Source organism: Glycine soja, chromosome 4 (genome assembly GCF_004193775.1).
Source record: "Glycine soja cultivar W05 chromosome 4, ASM419377v2, whole genome shotgun sequence".
NCBI classification, from domain to species: domain Eukaryota; kingdom Viridiplantae; phylum Streptophyta; class Magnoliopsida; order Fabales; family Fabaceae; genus Glycine; species Glycine soja.
In genome coordinates, this window is record NC_041005.1 from 47576217 (window position 1) to 47598329 (window position 22113).

A 22113-nucleotide genomic window follows, 5' to 3' on the forward strand; every position below is an offset into this window, starting at 1 on the left:
GAATGTATATAGTGTATTTCCATGTTCAATTAATTGATATACATGTAAACTAATAAAAAAATTAGATATCAATGGCCAAATACCATTCATGATTTATGAGTATTGTTTACTTGTTTATTTTGATTTATGAGAATTGATTTAAGATAATTTTTTAACATCAATGGCCTATAGTAATATGCACCCCTTTAATTTGAAGGTGTGCTCGTTATCCCCGACCTTTTTTCAATGCAGTTAACTTGATTGGAATAACTAGCATTCGTACGTAAAAGAATGGGTCATTTTGTTGTTTGATAAAAAAAAGTCATTTACGTAATTACTCCCAAGTTGTCAGCTTGCATCGGAACTTATCAAGCAGCATTCAAACACCGTGGTCTACGGACGATGAGATACTTTTTCCATTTTAAAATATTTAATAATTCAGTATTTTTAATTGTTTAGATTTATTTGTATTTTTAAAAACTAAAAAAGTTAATTATATTTGTTAATTTATTTTTCCTTCTAAAATTTCTTCAAGATAATTTAACATATATAATATACAAACTAAAAAGCTAAAATTTTAACCACTTTTAATAACAGTATTTTTAAAAATTAATTTTATTTAAATAAATTTGTTAATGTTTTTATACTACCTTTTAAAAACGAATCTGATTGTACACCTTAAGCTTCCTTTTCTAATTTCCGTATCAATTTTACCATATATTTGAGTATTTTTAAATTTAAAATAAAAATATGTAAGAGATAAAAACATCATTAATGTCAAGAAATGTGAAATACGTATTTTAAAAATTATAATAAATATTTTTTTATTGTTAATAATAATAATAATAATTTTTGTTATAGAAACATAAATTTATAAAATCATACTTTTAAGATTGGGAGAAAATTATGTAAACGTATAATTTACTTTGTTTGTTTTACATGACATTTAAGATTTTGACATACTTATTATGAAATATAATTAATATTTTGAATTTCATTAAAAATACTCTTAATATTGATTAAGAATACTTCTAATATTGATTAGGGTATCCTAGAATCCTATGAAAAAAAACATTTAATGCTTCATCGTAAAACAATAACTATATTTTAGAACAATTTTTTTTTGTGCTAAAAAGTCATATAAATGGAAATGGAGGGAGTAATTAATATTACGAAAACAACTTATTCTTTTAAAGTTAGGGTAGAAGATGTTTTTTTATCCTTATGTTTCAGTTAAAATTGGTTTTAGTTCTTATAGTTTTAAATCATTTTGATCCTAATATTTTTTTAAAAAATAGTGTATAAACATTATAGCTGAGAATTTAAGCTCATACAACTGGGCTAGACGATTGAGATATAAGTTAAGAGAGTGTGGTTTTGGATTCTGGACTGGTATATGGCCGTGCGGGTAAGCGATCGTACAGGAGAGTTTGAAAGTAGGGTTTGGAAAAGGCTAAAAATAATAAGGTAATCATGAATGAATCGCATTAAAAGCTAAACCCTTTCCTTTTGTCTTCTTCTCTCTGTTTGACTGCCTCTAGCAGGTAACAGGTCGGTTGGTTCACCGGCATTACCAGGTCACTCGCATAGGAAATCTAACAAAATTCCTACTTTTTAAGCCTACTACACTCTGCATTATGCATCATACACTTATTTTTACTACTTTATTTGTATAAAATTACAAATAGTAGGGACGTTGGGGCCTCTTCCCAATCTCAGTCTTTTGTTTTGTGGGGTGGTGCTGCTGCTGTCTGCTCAAGTAAATTGGTTTGTTTTAGTTTTGTTTATATATGAGTTTTAATTTATCTTTGACCATAGCAGTTAGTTTAAATGCCCTTTTGCACAAGTTAATTTGGGAACAAAAAACATCTGAAATGGGTGGCTAAAAAGTGCCATTAGTGTAGTGTGAGTCAGTGCTCTCTCTCTCTCTCTCTCTTTCTTTGTCTATATATAAGAAGCTATAAGCGGGTTAGGGTTTTCAGAGTGAGAGAGGGGACAAACCGCAAAACGTTGAGATGGGTTAGTAGTAGTGTTGAGGGGAATGTTGGCTGGCTCGAGGCTTTTCAAAGAGGAGGTTCTCACTGGCAAGAACTATAAGGCTTCGGACCAGGCTTCATTCCCCTCAAAAATTGTGTTTTTGTGTTACGGGGGCTTCATTTCTTCTTGGATTTGTGTTCATCAAGTGCCAAAGGTTGTGTTGTGTTGGGTTTTCATGTTGGAGGCTACATATGCATTATTATGTGTGTATATGTTTGGTTACAAGTGTGTAAGCTAGCCCTGCAAAGGTTAGGTTGAGAGGAATGTTGTCTGGCTCGAGGTCATGGAGATATACATATGAAAGTGTTAACTTTTCAGTTAATTTCTAGGATAAATTAATGGAAATTAATTTATACCCTAAATGATTCTCGGACCAGGCTTCATTCCCCCCAGCCAACATTTGCTACTCAATATATATACAGCTACTTAATTTGCGTTTAATTTATGAAGATTCTCATCTTCATAGGATTAATTGGTAAGGCTTTCTGTTTAAATTATTTTAATTAGTACATGTTCTTCTGCTAACTATATATATGCTGCTTTCTAGTTTTTCATCTTGCTATCAGATACCACTGAAGAAGAAGGCTTTTTAATTTTTAACTCTTACAAGATTGGAGAATTTCCAGAAGTAAGGTTACTTATATAAACTGTTTGTTATAATCTCCTATGAAGATATATATACTATGGTTTACCCCTTTTACTGTCTAGCCTTGTTTCCATTACACCTGTAAGTGACCTTATGAAGGCTTCTTCTTCAAAGTTTCCAGCTTGAAAGGACGACTAAACTAAAAGCGAGTGAGTTCATATGCATTTTTTTTTACATGGTTGAATCATTTGATTTTTTTCTTCTTTTGAATAAGAAAAATACAAGGACCAAAAAGTTACTCAGTTTGCAGCTGTTTATATGATGCACACATATATTTCACTCATGAAGGAATTAATTAACATCTATACTCTTCAGCGTCACCAATGCCAAGTCCAAGTCTCTCTAGTTTTCTGCAATATTAATTTAAGATTAGCATTTGACAGATGACAGAATGTGAATAGGAATATAGTATTGTTGTTATTATTATTATTATTATTATTATTATTATTTTGAATAAATAAAAATTGGGTAATCAGTCCTGGCCCGAATGTTCATTTCTCATGGACAAGAAAGGTGCAAGCATGTACAGTGAAAACCTATCAGATGTGAAATTCTTTCTTCCTTGCTTTTATCTGCAGTACTCTTAGCCAGCTTTGTCTCTAGGTCTTTCTTGGGTTTCAAACTACAACATCCCTCCCTCCTCTGAAGTCCTTTCAGCTTTTTTTGAATTAACCCGTTTTCAGACTGGTGAGTGAAAATTATAGGGAAGGGAAACCTCTCAATTTACCGGGGAAAAAAGGGCATCATTTTCATGAATCTGATCTGAATGAAATTTGTACTTCATGCAGGTAAATCAACAGTTACCAAGTGAAATTCATCGCAGTGAAAAACCTAAAAGTTAGGTTTCATTCACTCAAAATATTTTTATATATGGTTTTACTTTCCAACATTCATATATACATTAAAATATATTAGTTAATGTGATTTAAAAAAAATTAAATGTTCATATGTTTTTATTTTATGTTGAAAAATTAAATTTAATTTAGGATTGATCTTTGATTCATAGTAACTTTAAATAGTTTTTTATTAGAAAAAAAATTATACTAATTTTTGTATTGGATAAAAAATGATACTATTTAATTCAAGAGTACTAACTTAATTTTTAATTAAAAACTCTGAACATAAATCACATTATTTTAAAATCAAGTTTAACTAAAATTAATTTTACAAAATTCCCCCAAACATACACTAAATTTGTTAGAACATCTCTGTATACTGCACTTATACTAGACGTTCTTAATTCATTTTTAGTGGATACTATATAATACCATCACATTTAACAACTTCAACCCTTTTTATTCTTTGTAAAAAAATAAAACAAATTTTAATTCAAATCGCATGAGAACTCGGTGAAATGAATCTTTAGTACATAGTATTATTACACCCAAAAAAAAAATCATAACTAATTGATTATTTGTATAAGAACCTTTTCTTACATCTAAAAGTCGTGTCAGCTTCATTCAACAGTAATTCTGAATAAAAGCCTACTACTACTATTAAACTCAGAACTATACTGAAACTTGCATAGGAGATGTTGTGAACTTTTCTAGTAATAATTATTATAAATATAAAGTATGATTTCTGATTGAACTTAATTTTTTTTAATTAAGAGTACATTAAAATTAAATTAGTTATTTTTTAATTCTCTGGTTCAATAAAAAAATCTTGATTAATTGATTCAAAGTTTAAGCTAGAAGTAAATAAAATCTGATTAATTAATTCAACGATTTAATCTTTACTTTATTATATTAAATACTTATATTCAATCACTTTATTATTATTATTATTATAAACATGCATTCAAATTAATATGTGCAGTCAAAGAGTCAGCTTAATTGGTTTGATCGAATAGAATTTGTGAATTAGATATTAATTTTTATTCACACCGATAAAACTATGCGCGCGTATGATATGGATGATCTGTTAGGCTTTGAAACGTAACTGTTGAATTTATTGAAATTTGTTGTGTAGTGAAATGGCAGGCATGAGTGCTAATAAAGGCATGCTATGTATGCATTCGTTGATGAAGGTGGTGGAGGAGGAAGATGATTCCCTTCCCTTAATGAAATAGAAACAGAAAGAGATAAGAGAGAAGATATATATGTGCTGAAACAGTTAACGAGAAGAAGTGATGACAAGAGAAGCTAGCTATGGATTCTCTGTCCGTGTATGCACAAGCTGATGCAAACTTAACAGAGGAAGAGAAATTTACTAATGCTTCCTCTATCTTCTCTATGGATATGCAAACAAGTACGTGTGTGTGTGTGTCTGAGTTCTGAGATGTGTGTTTTAGTGTAAAGTATTTATGGGGCTTTTAAAGTTGTTGAAATTTCAGAAACCATCTTTGGGAAAGCTTGATTGGATCAGAAGAAGAATCAGCTTCCTCCTCCTTTCCGTGGAGTCACACAGTAGTAATAGAGATTTTGAAATTGGAAATGCAAAAGAAACAAGAGAGAGAGAGAGAGAGAGAGTAGTAAAATAAATGACAAGTATCTGACGAATCTTGGGAAATGAAACAGAGACAGAGCTACCCTGGGAACGATTCATCGCCAAGCAAGCCAACTTGGTCTCTGTCTCTTTAAAGAGGGGAAACTACTGCCAACCCTTTATTTCTGACACTTTCATCATCAATTTATTATCACCACTGCCCACCTAGGAATACAGAATTTTTTTCAAACACAAATGCCTACTCACTCTTTTAGTCTTAGGACTAGTAATTATAAAATGAAAAACAAAATCATTAAAGGTACTATTACTTGGAAAGCATTATTACTTTATTGATAAAAATAAGTCAAACAACTCTTCAGGGACTTCTGCTCTGACTCGACTTATTTATTAAAAATATTAAATTGTTTTTTTTAATTAATCAAATTGATCAGATTTAATTTTGTAAAAAGACTATTAAATTTTATAAGTTGGTATTTTTATATAATTATACATACAATATTTATATTTAATATACATTTACTAATATTAACATTAATAATATGTTTGATAGACCTGTTTGTTTATTTAAGTTGGATGGCTTACTTAGGCATACAGATTTATTCACTTGTCTATGAGTCTTTTATAAAAGAAATCATATAAATATGCTTTAAGTTAGATTAAAATTTTAAATAAATCATGCTAAAACTTAAAAAACAATTTGTAATAAATAAATAAGTCAGGTTGAGATAATATAGGATAGACTTATGCCCACTAAAGTTTGGTGAATGCATCCTTAAAGTACATTTTAAGTAAATAAATATATGTACTAATAATATAAAATATCTTTGTGCACATATACATTAAATTTAGTTGATTTTTATAATAATTAAAAATTAAATGCACACATTTTTAAATAAAATTTTATTGATTTTTTAACTAGCATTATTTATAAAAATTAAAAATATGATAAAATACATTAATAATTTTACTTACGAATGATTTATATATACTATTGTTATTGTGCCTTAACTCTTACGTAATTGGAATTAATTATTTCCCCCCTATAATTATGAGGGATGCAAAATTCAACTGCCAAGCTTTCTTACTCACTACAAGGTACCAACAAATTAGACATGCAGCCCATTCTAATATGGGCATCATTGTGCTAAACTGTGTTTATCAGTTTATGCAATGATCTTCTCCGTTCTCACTAACTTAAGTACTACTATAACATATATAAAATAACATATATAAAACTTAACTATAGTATTTGATGAGATTGGAATAAAATTCAAATTTTAATAAGAGACTAGCACCAAAAGTGTATTTACTTAAATTGTGTACATTTTAAAACATTTCAATGAAATGTGTATGCATTTTGGTGGTCTAGGGATGCATGAATATATGAAGATTCTCAAACAGATATAGAGAACATGAGAGAGAGAAAAGCTTCAATTCATGGGAAAGGGGCAGTGAGATTACTTGAGTCACAAGCACATGTACCTCAACTCAGTTTTAATGTTTACGCATGCATTACAGGATTGAGAGGAAGTGATGGGTCCCGTTTGTATGCATCCTATCCTATCAATCTCATCTGCATTCTTTCTTTCTATGTACCGTTAGTTCCAATTGTTGTCTAACGTTCAATACCGTGACTCATACAACACACGTTGCTTTCTTTCTTTCTTTCTCATACAAAGGTGTTGGTGGCATTCACAATTACTATTTTGACGGCACTGTATTTTATGTACTGTACCATAATCTACAATGGCCTAAACATGGTGCCACACCCATATATTAATAATATGTTAATTGCATTAGTTGTTACACGGGTAGATTGGTAGGTACAAGGTCCCCAAGACATGGAAGATCTTCCATCTTTTCCTCTTTCAGTTTAGTTGAAGTTGACTGAACACGATCCGTAAGATATCTTCGTGGTTTGAGATCAAAGCTTAGCAACCAGTTACTTGAGGGTGCATCTTTTGGAAAGGACGATTAATTGCCGCTTGAATTTCTATTATTGAAAAACTTTCAAAGGTAAGAATTAAGAAATAGGGGTATAAAACAAAATAATTTTAGTTTGCGTCAGATAATTTATTATGATAAAATTATTTTTCTAAGTATTCATTCTAATTATATATTTATAAATTGAACTTAAAACCTGTTGTTAATCCAAAATAATTTCACGTTGATTCTTGTACTTTGTAATAGATATACCCAAGATTTGCTATCTTTACATGTATTTATATGCATGATTAACCATGTATGTTAGGCAGGGACAAATAGAAGTTAATGACTATGGAGACAATTGCTCCCACAAAATAATTTTTTTTACTTACAATATTTGATTAAAAAAAATTCCCCATAAAATATTCTCCATAGACAAATTTTGTTATATGAATGTAAAAAATATAATTAAGAGATAAAAATAGAATAAATTTGTATTAATTTTATTATTTTGTCCTCGTTTTACTCCAATAATAGTAAACATATATAGTAAATTAGTGGTACAAGCACGTGTCTTGATTCGATTGTAATTTGTACGTAAAAGCTTATATAAGTAATCTGAATTTTTTTATCATAAAATATAATTATATTTTCTTAAAAGTTTATAATATTTTTCTTCTGTAAAAAATAATATATTATTTTCTTATTCCATTAAACAAATTTTCTGGATCAGTATGTAAGGTAGATATGCATCGAGTGAATGATTTGCAGGTGTATGATAATCGATACTCGTTTTTTTATGTATATATATGGAAAGGTTTGTTATCTATCTTTTTAAAAATGCTAAAATATATAATGTTTAAGGATAGCTAATTATCAGTCATGTTATGCATACAAATATAATGCTAATTATAAAAAAAAATTGTTTAATGATTGGTTTTAAAAAGATAAAACATTACTATTCTTATTGCTGTATTTCATACTAATATTAATTGCATTTCACATCTAGTAATTCACTTACAATTATGCATCATAACAAAAATATGAATTTAATATTCCTTAACGGACCCAAACATTGGGCTTTTGCAGAGGGAAGTTTGCTCTAAGGAATCGCCCAGTTACGGTCCCACAGCTAAAGGTCAACCAATTAAGCTAATGCAAACGAGTGGTGTTCAGCTGTTCATTTCTTGAGCAAAACTTTTTCAAATTACACTCTAAACTTTTTCAAATTACACATATAATGTCACTCTTCTTTGTTTCCTATACTAATTTTTCTTTATGTTTGAAACAATTAATTATACTAACACCTTCTCATATATTATACTAACACTCTTTTAATCTTCAAAAACATCACACTGACACAAATTTATATAACATTAACACACTTACACCCCTTACATCAGAGATGTGATCAGGGTAATTTACTCTTAAAAAAAAGCATCCATACTAGAGAACAAACGGGTCATTACAGCTATGAGTTGGACACTGGCAGTGGCATTAGTTCATAGTATATGATCCTGTGAATTGTATATGGGAGCTTCCTTATAAAATTAGAGAGAAAATCTCGTGTTTGAAATCAATGCGATTACATTGCCTAGTGAGCTATATAGAAGCTGCAGATATTAATGAGTCGTCAATGACTGAATGTGATTATAGAGATACAAAACCTCCCATTTCGTCTGAACGTGACAAAGTAAGTTCCTTCATTGTTAAGAATAATTTTTTATATAAGAAATTCTAATATTTAAATTTCTTGTGATTTCTTACGATTTATTGTATTGGAGTAAAATTTTATATGAATTTTTTATAAATGATATGATACTGTGGAGACCATAAAAAATAATATGGGAACCAAAGAAAGATGATTAAAAAACCCATATAAATTTCTTACCTTGGAGATGCTCTAAATATGTACATAACGTGTTGACATGTCCAAAACCAATGCATATTGCCAGTCAGCCATCCATCCATTTATCTTCATGCATCACACTCTATTAATTAATAACAGTTATCGATTTAAAACTAACCAGTCTCAATAGCCCCGATTTTCAGTCAACTCCATTCCTAATAAGAAGAGCTATCTAGAATAATATAACAAATCTTAATTCTCTATACGACCGGCGTAAACTTTTTAAATAATATACTTTTTTCACAACTAACTAGATAATTGCCAGGTAAATGCACCCAAAAAAAGAAAGCCTAGAAAAGACAAGTCACCTGGTCTTCAAGAAATATAAGTTTTACAATGATAAAAGAAAACGTCAGGATTTATCTCCTCCAGTGACATGAATTTCGTACGCAACCTTTGCATCACATCCAATCTAATGCCAACAAAAGCTGTTGTCATTTGACAGTATTTTCTAACAAAAAAAATCCCAGATAATTACTTCAAAGAAGTACCTAGGTAGTACAATTTTTCACTTTATTTGATTTTGAATTATCCTCCCATGCCTTTTGATCAAGCACCCCGGTCTATCAAGTACAGAGAAGCCCTTTAATTTCCAATGCAGTACCCTGAACCATTTCCAGTATCCAAGGGAAGAATTGCATTAGGTGGAGGAGGCAAACTAAAATGGTTTTTCTTTGTAATGCCTAGGACATGCAACAGTGCCATGTGTGCCACGTACTGAGATACTGTACACTTTTGAACAATTCTAACCTAGTGAAAATAAAATATTTTTTATGATACAAAAGTTATCTTACTCCATTGGATCTTTTTAATTTTAAATCCATGGTTTCAAATTTTTTTCCTTCTTTTTTGTTCTTTCTCTTCTGTCCCAATTTTATCCCTTGAAAACCTTTTTCTCTATCGATCTAACTTTCCCTCAGAGACCACCCACATCAACAAGCATCACCACAGGTTGTCACCATTGCTAATCAGACTCTTTCACCGCAATCACCCAACAACAACAACAACACAATCTCCGTGAACAACAACAAACCAGACAAATAATAACCATTGTTTGTTGCGGTATTCAAATTGGAATTTCTTCAACATAGTGAAAGAGAGTGTTGAGTTTTTGAAGTTGAATATCACGCATTTCTCAAGCCCCGATCAGGGACAAAAACTAAAATCCCTAACATGTCTACACACCACAATGATTCACGCGTTTTTATCCGATTTGTGGCTTTTAGCTTAATGGGTTTTTGGTTCTGCTCCGAACTTTTGCAGATTTTAATTTTTTCTTTGGTGATAAACTAATAATTACGAGAACTTTGGTTCTACAATTTCTTTTTTCTATTTTTATTCCTTCACATATCCTATGTGTCAAATTGGGTGATTTAAGAGGGAGAAAAATGAAAATGAGTGAAAAGGGAGGGATTGTATAATTTTGTTTTGTTTGATTGGAAGATAAATAAACAGCAGAAAGTGTCAAATTTTATGGGTTTCATCATTTTACAAATCCTTCCATATTTGTCCAGATTAGAAGATTATTTTTGTGCGTCTCTATTTTTTTGTTATTATTTTTTCTATTTTTTAAACATTAAATATTTTTTTATGAATATAAATATAATAAATAATTTTTGTGTTAAGAAAAAATACAAAGAAAAAATATTTTACATTAGTGTGAAAATGTTTTTTTTATTAATTTACTTAATTTTTTCCACTCTTTTTTTTTTCATTCATTCAAACAAGTGAAGAAGAAAAAAATCTATTTGTTTCATCCAAACAACACATCCTTTTCATCCTATTTGTATTCTTCCTATTTTTTCTTTTCTTTTATTTCTTTTCCCTCTATTTCACTTGTAATCAAGATAAACCATTGTGTTTGGTTACGATACATTTATTATCTAATTTCGATTAAAAAAGACAAATTTTTCAATGGTTCGGGATCTGCATTTTCAAGATAACTTGTCAAGAGGAAAAGAAAATCATATGAAGTTCATTGTTCCCTAAAAGCAAATTTTAAATATAAATAAATATTTATTTTCATCTATGAGAGTGTGAGACATTAATATTTAAAAGATGAAAAATTCAAATATAATATCTGAATACGTAAAATATGTGACAAATTAATCTTATTATTAATTCTCATAATTTATTCATATGTCTATTTAACACTTTGTGATAATGTGACCATAACTCTTGTTACATGTTTAAAAATTGACTTTTTTAATTTAATCTCTAAATTTAATAACTTATTTTTTTTCTAAAATTTAATCATTTAATTATGTTTTGATCCCTGACTTAAATGTGTTATATTTTTTTTAATACGTAATTAAATTCATCAACCAAAATATTAGTAATTGATTAAGTCATCACAAGGGTGTAAATTAGGAAGAATATTGAGAATTAACAGCAAAATCAATTTATCTCCCTTTAAATAAGTTCAAATATTAAATTTAAAATTTTCATTCTTGTTACCAATTTGTTAGTGTCTTAACCCTAACATCCAAATGATTATTTACCCTTTAACTATCCACCTTTGGCACACATGAAAATATGGCAATAAAATCATCCATTCCGATGAAATGACGAAAACAACCGCACCACCGTGTGTGTTGTTGGAACCACAAGTTCAGAAGCCCCGCTAAACGACAAAAAGCAAAACTGGTGGCTACGACGCAAGTATCTTCATTCAAACTGTCACCAACAACATCGCTCTTACTCCCATGAGTGTAATCAAACCCACCCAATGGAACACTCGTTTTGGTCACTCCCATGAGACATGATCGCCTCCACCTCCACTTCCACCAATGTTGTACCTCACCCTCTGCGCTTTCTGTCCAAACCAACCTCACATTCCACTACGAGGTTTCTGTCTCTCACACTCCACTCTCGGGGCATCGCTGTTGCACTTTCCTCGTCCAGTAGAACCACCCCCTTGAAGCCCACGTGCCACTTCAACAGCAAAGATGGAAGCTTTGAGCTGCATGAGGATGAGGATGAGCGTGATGTGCATTGTGAGGTCCAAGTGATTTCGTGGAGGGAGCGCAAAGTTAACGCCCAAATCACGGTTGATGCTGACACTGAGTCCGTTTGGAATGCTCTCACTGATTATGAGCATCTTGCTGACTTCATCCCAAATCTTGTGTGGAGGTAATGCTAGTGTTGTTATTCGCGTTCAAGTTAAGAAAATAAAAATGCTTTTACTTTGTATTGGTTGTGATTGAGTTAAAAGGTACAGTTTGTAAGGCCTTTGTTTGTTGTTGTTGTTGTTGTTGTTAGTGGGAGAATTCCTTGTCCGTACCCAGGAAGGATATGGTTAGAGCAAAGGGGATTCCAAAGGGCAATGTATTGGCATATAGAAGCTCGTGTTGTGTTGGATCTTCGAGAAGTCATCAATTCAGTAAGTGTCTTATAACACATACACTGTGTGAAAATGGGTACTGTGGGTGTGTTTGGTTTATCTTTTCAAAATCTGCTTTAAGTTTTCAAAATGCAAGGAAACGATGTTGCTGAGACAGCTAGTAGAGGATAGTACTAGGCACAGAGCAGAGTGTGAAATTGAGGGAGAAGTTTAACAAAATGAAGAAGATGATGAGGAAACATCTTCTAGCTATTTTTGGCTTTTAGTTTTTAAAACGCTTTTTTTGGAATAATTTATAAAAAAAATTTGAATAAGAAATTGATTAATGAATGATATGGAATTGTTTTAGAAAACATTTTAAACCAGAAAAGTGAGAAGAGAATCTAACAGACCCTTAATCTTTGGTACTCCAACCCATGTTTTCTTGTACAATTTGCCCTATGAAACTTATATATGATCAATTGGTCATATATGAAGAATAGTTTGGTTTCTATTAACAGTGGATGTGCTAATTTGAGTTGATAGATTAGTCAGTCAATAGAAAAAAGTCCACAAGAGAAAAGTCGATTATTTGTTAAATTAGTACTGCTACATTTGTTATTTTCAATTCTTCAGGCATGGGATCGAGAACTTCACTTTTCCATGGTTGATGGGGACTTTAAGAAGTTCGATGGTAAATGGTCCGTAAAATCTGGAACAAGGTATAAAATCCATTTCTCGAAGCTATTGTCTGCAAAGCAGCTTTGCATCCATCTAAAGATACTGTTTGTGTATTTAGTATAGTAAGTCATATCAATCTTAAACCATCAAACTCAAAGTTTGAACTCTACAATGAAGTTCTGATTCTGATTAATGAAAAGGCTTCACTTTAGTTAGGCCTTCATCAACTTGCTGTCTGATACTGTATATTAGAATTTGTCAGACTTCCTGCGAGATACAATAGAGTTGGGGTAATAATTCATTTGAATATAACACAATATAACTATGTTTTAAGTATCCTCTTCTTTTGTATGGCTCTCCAAGAGAGAGACTTACTACACAGCATAGGGTCTTGGTTTGCGATGTTCATTAATTCATTTTAAGAGTTGTAAACACAAAACCAAATAAGTTACAAATCCAAAAATCGTGTGGTTGCAGCTGAAGGATAATAAACAATTGACTTTTAAGAAGAAGGTAATTGGGAATTTTAAGATAGTGTTAACCTCATTTGGGATGAGATGTTTAAGAAGGATAGAAAGGTTGCTAAAGTAATCTTAGGTTTGGACTGAGAGATAAGGAATCTTGATGGTGAAAAAGTGTAACAAAAGGTAAGACACAATAGGAAGGGTTTTAAGGCCTTACATGGATGCAATAATGTTGAAAATTAGGTAAAGCATCGGAAGACGGGACTGGAGAGAAGGAAAGCTGTGAGTGAGACACAATCCAAAAGATTTGAAAAGTTTTACTGAGATCTTGTGACAGAGAACAGTGAATGAAAGATATATAAGCTTGCCAAAAATAAGGAAAATATATCAAGATAATTGGACCAAGTAATATTAAGAATGAAGAAAGAAAAAAATTGCTTATAGATCAAGATATCAAAGAGAGATGGGGTAACTATTTTTTATTAGCTTTTCAATGATAGGAACAGCTGAGGAGAGTAGATTGCATAAGTTTTAGCCCTGTGAAAACTGGTAGAGGGAGGCCAAGCAGTAGTTTATAAGTATTTATTAAAAAGGATCTCATGGTGATTAATATCTCTGAGTAATTGGTATTTTATCAAGTTCAATGACATCGTGTGATCCATGTAGCCAATCTTACCTAGTTGTAGAAGGCTATCGTTATTGTTGTCATTGTCTTCTTTTGTAAGGCTCAAAATGTGTTCAAGACTTGAAGTATACTTTTTATGTGAGAAAGAGAATGAAAAATAACTTGGTTAACTTTCCATATGCAATAATAATGCAACCTGCAAGACAATCAAGCTTTGCCAATTGCCATCCTAAATTATTTCACCCTTATTTTTAATGTTTGAATTAAAGTGGATTTTTATGGGATAAGTTTCTCATTTGCTATTAACATGAACTGTTCTTATTAAAATTAATCACAAAGTTTACACCAATTCTGGTTTATGTAGGTCATCAACTGCTATTTTATCTTATGAAGTTGATGTGATACCAAGGTTCAATTTCCCAGCTATTTTTTTGGAAAGGATTATCAGATCCGATCTTCCTGTGAACCTTCGAGCTTTGGCATACAGAGCTGAAAGGAACTTTGTGGGATATCAGAAACTTCCAGTGTCAGAAAACCACTTGCGCAAAACTTATGCGGCCATTAACGGGTCATCTGTTAAAAAGATAAATGGTGCTTCGTCTGAAAGTTTTAAAAAGATAAATGGTGCTTTGTGTGGAAGTGATAAGTTGCCTCCTGCAGAGAACAAAAAAGAAATTGCCACCTCAGTTTCTGGTTCCATGCTCACATCTTCCAGTGAGGTGAGAAGCAACTGGGGTGTATTTGGAAAAGTTTGCAGGCTTGACAGACCTCGGATGGTGGATGAAGTTCATCTCCGCAGATTTGATGGACTTCTGGTAAATGATCTATACTAATTATTATGAGTTGACCTTGGTTCAGACAATGAGCTGTTTGTTTTGCCATGCTTACTAATAAAATGATTTTGATATGAAGGAAAATGGAGGTGTTCATCGCTGTGTTGTTGCAAGCATAACAGTTAAAGCTCCTGTTCGTGAAGTATGGAATATTCTAACTGCCTACGAGACTCTTCCTGAGTAAGCCGTTTATGCTGCTTCTTTACACTAGTTGTACTGGAACAAGTGAGAGATTCCCAGTTCTATTGTTGCATTTTTCTAACTTGATTCCACATCATTTGTTGCAGGATAGTTCCAAATTTAGCAATCAGTAAGGTGGTATCACGAGATAATAGTAAAGTTCGCATTCTTCAGGTATGGGACAATGTTAAAGAAGTGGTCTTAAAAGGAGAACATCATAGCTGTTTATAGCTTAAATTGTTTCTTGACAGGCAGTGTTTTACTATCATTATCAGCAATCAGTTAATCAAACTTGTATCCCTTATCATAAGCACTGATACAAGCCTGGACATGACCTACAATTTTATCTATAAATTATGTGATTTCCTGGTTTAATTGACATGCAGGAAGGGTGTAAGGGTCTTCTTTATATGGTGCTTCATGCTCGTGTAGTGCTGGACTTGTGTGAATATTTAGAACAGGAGATCAGTTTTGAACAAGTTGAAGGGGACTTTGATTCATTCCGGGGAAAATGGATTTTTGAGCAACTAGGAAATCATCACACACTGCTAAAGTACTCTGTGGAGTCAAAAATGCGCAAAGATACTTTCCTTTCCGAAGCCATAATGGAGGAGGTTTGTCTATTAATTCATTCATCTATGTAATTTCAGATTGCTTTTAAATTTTCCTAGATGAGTTTTTTGCACAATTTCGTTTCAGGTCATTTATGAAGATCTCCCATCAAACTTGTCTGCAATAAGAGACTATATTGAGAACATGAATGCATCAAAATCTTCTGAAGTTTGTGAGCAGAATACGAATTCAGGGCAACAAATTGTTTCATCAGGCTCTCAAAAAGATGACAACTCTGGTTCAACTGAGGAAGTTCCTCATTGCGACGTTCGATGTTCATCTCAGCAAAGATCTAAAGTGCCAGGCTTACAGAGGAATATTAAAGTACTAGAATCTGAACTACTGAAATTCATTGCAGAACATGGACAGGAAGGATTTATGCCAATGAGGAAGCAACTCCGTTTGCATGGAAGAGTGGATATTGAGAAGGCTATAACTCGCATGGGTGGATTCAGAAAGATTGCAACCATATTGAACCTTTCTTTGGCTTACAAACACCGGAAACCTAAGGGTTACTGGGACAATCTTGAAAATTTGCAGGAAGAGGTAGTTTGCAAAAACTCTAATCTAGTTTACTATAATGCCTTATGCTTTTCCTATCTCAAATATTTCCATTTCCTTCTTCACTTTGTACCACTAAGCCCTCTTGTTTATCTCTTGGAAGAAATGCCACTGTTTAATCACAATGACACAATAAGTAGTAAACGTCATTTATGAAATCTGCCATTTAAGATAATTGCAATATAAATGACACTACATCTTAGATCATAATGGAATTCATTTTTTGATGCAGATAAGTCGGTTTCAAAGGAGCTGGGGCATAGACCCTTCATTTATGCCCAGTAGAAAGTCATTTGAACGTGCAGGTAGGTTTAGATAAGATATTCTTGTTCTCAACTTTGATTTTATGGCTGCAATAAACTATAGCTCTATTTCTAGTCTATGAAAGAAAGATTGCTAAAATATGCAACATAAGTACTACCTAACCAATGCCAGTGGATCAGTGACAATCATTTTTAAATTAGTAGCAATGGAATTTCCCACAGGGCGATATGATATTGCACGTGCACTGGAAAAGTGGGGTGGACTACACGAGGTTTCTCGCCTTCTGTCGCTCAAGGTAAGACAACGGAGCAGACAGGACAACCTTGCTAAGGATAAGAGGAGTGATCATACAGATAGTGAAATGAAGACACCATGTATTCCTCAAGACACACAAAAGTGGCTTACAAAACTAAAACAGTTTGACATGAATTGGTTTGAGTAAAAGAGGATTGATTTTATATTGTGTATACCCGTGTTAGTGTGGTTATAGTTCAGTTCAATGATTCTCCACCAGGCCATTCAGTATTCACCTCGTCCTTCTCTTGGTTTCTTTAACATGCACTTTGTTTGTCCTGATGAATTATTATTCCATTCCAACTTCCCTGGTGGGGAGGGGAAATGAGGCTTGGTGTGGTACAAGATACCACCAACATTAACATCACACTCACCTCACTCTTAAAAGTTAAAACTTAGGCCAATCACAATTGAACTACCATCTCAACTATTCCATTCTTAACTCATTTTTTTTTTTACAGTTTTAATGGTTTCTAAATTATTTCATCTTTATATTTATGATTAATTTATTAATTTAATAGAGTAGGATATTCATTATTAATAAAAGTATTTAATATTCTTTTTAATTTGTTTCTATATAAATTTTAATTGAATTTAACAATATTTTTGTACATGTGAGAGAAACTTACTAGTTAATATTAAAAGGAAGATAAAAATACTAATATCCAAATTCAAATTTAAAAACTTGTATATGCAAACTTCTAAGAGTTTGTTTTGCAAAATATTTTAGTTAATTTTTAAATTTTTTTATTAATTGAAAAGTTTATTTGACTATTTGACAAACAGTTTTATTTAATAGTTTCTAATATTTTTTGAGATATTATTTGAAGTTGAGTTTTTTAAATATCACTTGAAGTAATATTTTTAAAATGTTAATTTTTAGTTTCTAGTTTTTAATATTTATTTCTTTTTTGTTTTTAAATATGTATTACATTTTCTTTTTAATCTTTTTTAAGGTAAAATTTTATTGTTTTTATAATTTCTCCAACATATATTTTTATCAAATTCAATAAGATATTTTTTTTTTTTAATTTTCAGTTAAGTTTTTTAACTTTTAGTCAACATTTTAACTTTTTGACTAATTTTTCAATTAATTTGGTGAAATATAACCTCAAGTTAAAACTAAAATATTAACATGCCTACGAGAAACGACCATGTTAACTTAAAGTAGTCAGTGGTTCTGTTGACTTAAGCAAGCAGAAATAGCATATCAATATAGACATTATTCTTTTAAGAAGAATAATAATATTAACAAATACTTAAAGGATTGATACTCTTTCCAAAATATTTCTATTAATTTTCCGTTAAGAATTTCCTAATGATATCATTTCATATCATATGTCGTAAATATATTAAAATTATTCCTCGAAAAAGTATATTATTTAGTTAACATGATATAAAATGAAATTAAATATGAAAATAAAATATTTAATTTAAAGGAAAAAGTGTATTTTAAAGAAAATAATAATGCAATATAATGTATTCTACTCCCTCAATCTTGGGTTAAGGAAGTTAAATAGAGTTTTTTTTTTTTTTTGGAAATGTATAAAATTTTGTTGCTTATGATATTTTTTCGTTCTTTTATGATTTTTATAATAAGTATTTTTTTTAATTTCTTAAATAATATCTTAAAACACTCCTTAGTAAGATCCTATATTTAAAAAAAATGATGATATAATATAAAATTATCTTAGTCTACTCTCAAATCTGAATAATAATCTTTTATATGTAAGTTAATCAAACTTTATTAAGTAAATTCTATTTTTATTTTTTTCAAATTAATTCAAAATGTTTAAAGTTGCATCGTATAAGAAAATATAATTTGTTTTAAAATAATTGTCATTTTATTTTTTTTTAATATGAGATTAATTACAATTTTTTAATATTTCATCTATTTTATTGTTATCTGGTATCCTTTGGGTGGACATTGATTAAAGAACTAATTTTTTTTATTGAGATGCACAAAATCACATTGTCCAAGACATATTTTGCGCTTTCATATGATTTCTAGAATAAATAATTTATTTTTTTAGTTACTTAACTAATATCGTAAGAAGACTGATTAGCAACATCATTATATTAATGATGGACAATAAAACTTATATAATATAAAATTATTTTTTTAAAACTACTATTCCCCTTTATATATATATATATATTTTATCTGTCTGAAATAAATAATATAGGATTACAATTATAATAAAAGGAAGGGAGGGAGGGAGTAATAAATTAACAATTTCCCCTTGTTTTAGTTTTAGCCCAGCCCACTCAATAAGGGGCTTAACAATCATGCATTCGTTGCTTCGTTCGTGAATTAGGCACAATTTCCTGACTCATTTGTTGACCAATTCTAATTCCTAACTAATCGATTTCTCTGCTTCTACTCAGTAGTTCGTTCAATTCACCGGTTTGTTCAACTCAAATCGTGCAATCCTTCTTTCAAGCTCGCGATTTCCTCTTCTGGAATTCTCAAGGTAATCCCTAAACCCACTCGTTCTGATTGGGAGTTGCTGCGTGCAAAATTGATTATTGTTTGAATCCAATCCATTGCTCACTCTATTCTATAGAATAGCACTGAATTTGAATCTGTTAGCTTCGGACTTTCCGCATTTGATCTCAATTACCTACGTGTCTGTGCAATGTGGGTCTGCGCTGTTCAATGCTTGGCCTTTTCTTTGCGCTTTGGATTCAATTTGACTTCTTCTTCCCCTTTCAGTTCATGATCCTGGATCATTTCTTGTTTTTTAATGTTAAATGTTCTCTTTAACGCTCAGGTAGTTTTAGCCTTAGGTTCCAAGTTCCAAGTTGAGGGTGGAATTTGAAACACTAAATTGGTGCATTCAACTATACAACACAGAATAACAATTCCTCCACTCCTTTACTTTCCAAATTGAAGGATATTGACAGTATTGGACAACACGATATGATTTCCTTCTTCCTGTTCCCTGATCTCGAGTCATTGGAGGATTTGATTTCCGTTTGTGCTCTATTTGTGTTTAGATCCATTCGTGAATTTCCATTTATCTTTGTGATTTCAATTGTTATAATAAGCATAAGCATAATAATGATTATGTATTTATATCCTCTTTTTGTGTTTTGTGGGTGCAAGATCTTGATAATGGCAACCACTGCCTGTTTCATCATTGTTAGCAGAAATGACATTCCTATATATGAAGCTGAAGTTGGAGTAGCTGCTAAAGTATGCTTCTCTTTATTTTATTTTAGTTTTTGTGAATTTCAAGCTTTTGTTGATTTGTGATTATTATTTTTTTTTTGTTTAACTTGCTTCTTGCTAGATATTGGTTTTTCTGACTATTTTAGGTGGATTAATTGACCATTCATGCATCGAATTTAAGTTATGGTATTTTTTAGCCTGATTAGTGTCTGAAAGATTATTATGGGGGAATTCAACTTATGTTGTCATTTGATTGCCTGATTAATGTTGATGCTTATTTGAATCTTGTGCATCACTTATTTTGTGTGGCTTTGTAAGCACTAAGCAAGGGATTGTTGTTTTCTTCACCAAATTTACATCATTTTGCAACTCCATGCTACCTTGTGACAGAGGGAAGATGCTGCTCAACTGCATCAATTTATCCTTCATGCTGCTCTTGATATTGTTCAGGATCTTGCATGGACTACTAGTGCCATGTGAGTTACATTTTCAGTTGATACGCAACCCTAGTTCAAATCTTTAACGTTATGCTCCTCTTTTGTGATTGTTGTTCTATATGTTATGTTCTTTTTCTCAACATCGTGTTCCTTAATATTCTCTATGCAGGTACTTGAAATCAGTAGACAGGTTTAATGAACTTGTGGTGTCAGTGTATGTTACAGCTGGTCATATCCTTTATACTTGGGATTCTTTTATAGTTTAGATAAAAAGAATTGCATTACTCTTGTTTGTTCACTTTTTTTTAATCTTTTTTTTTCCCAAATAAATGAAGTACTGAGTACCCAACTTTGAGGACCAATCAATTTAGTTAGCTTCTTTAATTGTATAATTATGCCATTGTCACTGGCAGGGGAGCAAAATATAAGTGCCTAGAGTGGAGAAGTCTTAAACTAAAAGCTTACAGCAAGCACATATCTCTTTATGCCTTTTTTTTTTTTTGTGTGTGTGTGTGTGTGTTGTGTGTGTGTGATATTTTCCTTGACTTGTCATACATACCCGACTTATGTTGCTACATGACTCCCGTAATGATGATGGTATTAAGAGCTTCTTCCAAGAGGTGCATGAGCTTTACATAAAGGTAACATGTTTTTTCTTGCACACCCAATAATGTGTTTCATATGTGTAGCCTGTCCTTGCTTTGTTAGTTAATTTCATATGTGACCTTTTCTTATTCTACAATTGGATGCTTCTCTTGAAATGGGATTATGAGAAAGTTCATGTTTAACAGTTCCTTAAAGCATGCTTTGCTGACTATACAAATATCAATAGCTGTTGGAATAATTTTTCTGGTCTTATCGCTGTTGAATTAGTCAAATTATATATTTCCCCTAATTACAAATTCAATATATTTCACTATAATAGGCTTGCTAAATTGCTTAGTAGATACCTGGTACAATATTAACAACAAAATGACAAACCTGCATTTGAAAGTTCTATAGAAGTTTGGCAAATTCCGTCCAAACTGTGTTGGGGTACAATATTCTTCCTGGATGAATATGCAGAGTGCAAAAGAAGTTCCCAATGGTTACTTTTTGGCAGTTGGAGTTTCAGAGTTTCAACTACTACTTTTATTTCTGTTTGAGATATGATTAGGACACTTCTGTCAGTAAAAGAAGTTGAAGTTGTTAACTGTCCTCTTGATGTGGTTGTGAAGATAACATACAGATTCTTATGTTAAATTTGTTTGTGAACTTCATTGTATGGATTATGAATTATTGAACTGGTAAGAGATAAAGTAACTTTATCTGTATGTTTGGGAAATTGCAGACTCTCCTTAATCCCCTGTACTTGCCTGGCTCCCGGATCACGTCATCACATTTTGATACTAAAGTCCGTGCCCTTGCACGAAAGTATCTGTAGTATGTAGAAACCACTAATTGTCTATGGTTGCTAGTTCATATAGCTCTGTGGCCCGACTCTCGTTCGTTCTTGATTACAGTTGAAAAGTTGTCTTTCTTTTTCTTTTTCTCCTTCATGATTTGGCGGCATGGGTAGGTTTGCTGTTGTCTATATTGTACCTCAGTCATTAGCAGGTGGTGGGTGCTTATGCTAATGAAGGCGATTGTTGACAAGCTTCATTTGTGATACATATTAATCTTGTACTCAATGCTCAACTATTTGATTTTAAGTGGTAAAAATGATTTTTTATTCTTTTTA

At 31.4% G+C, this 22113-nt stretch overlaps 2 protein-coding genes and 1 long non-coding RNA gene across 3 annotated transcripts; all 3 read left to right on the forward strand.

Moving 5' to 3' along the window:
• The first annotated feature begins 1665 nt into the window (after positions 1-1665).
• On the forward strand, positions 1666-5417 carry LOC114410042. The gene is made up of 2 exons (XR_003666269.1): positions 1666-2811; positions 4634-5417. It is a non-coding gene; the product is annotated as an uncharacterized LOC114410042 (long non-coding RNA).
• A 6181-nt stretch (positions 5418-11598) lies between these two features.
• Positions 11599-17016, forward strand: LOC114410043. Its single transcript, XM_028373784.1, has 10 exons — positions 11599-12077; positions 12207-12327; positions 12904-12989; positions 14402-14852; positions 14950-15050; positions 15158-15224; positions 15437-15664; positions 15750-16208; positions 16456-16528; positions 16709-17016. The coding sequence occupies exons 1-10, from the start codon at positions 11707-11709 to the stop codon at positions 16927-16929; spliced, it is 2178 nt and encodes a 725-aa protein (XP_028229585.1). The 5' UTR covers positions 11599-11706; the 3' UTR covers positions 16930-17016.
• A 2011-nt stretch (positions 17017-19027) lies between these two features.
• LOC114410044 (trafficking protein particle complex subunit 2-like) lies at positions 19028-22113 on the forward strand. Its single transcript, XM_028373785.1, has 6 exons — positions 19028-19255; positions 19891-19980; positions 20347-20432; positions 20563-20624; positions 20949-21034; positions 21724-22113. The coding sequence occupies exons 2-6, from the start codon at positions 19900-19902 to the stop codon at positions 21814-21816; spliced, it is 408 nt and encodes a 135-aa protein (XP_028229586.1). The 5' UTR covers positions 19028-19255; positions 19891-19899; the 3' UTR covers positions 21817-22113.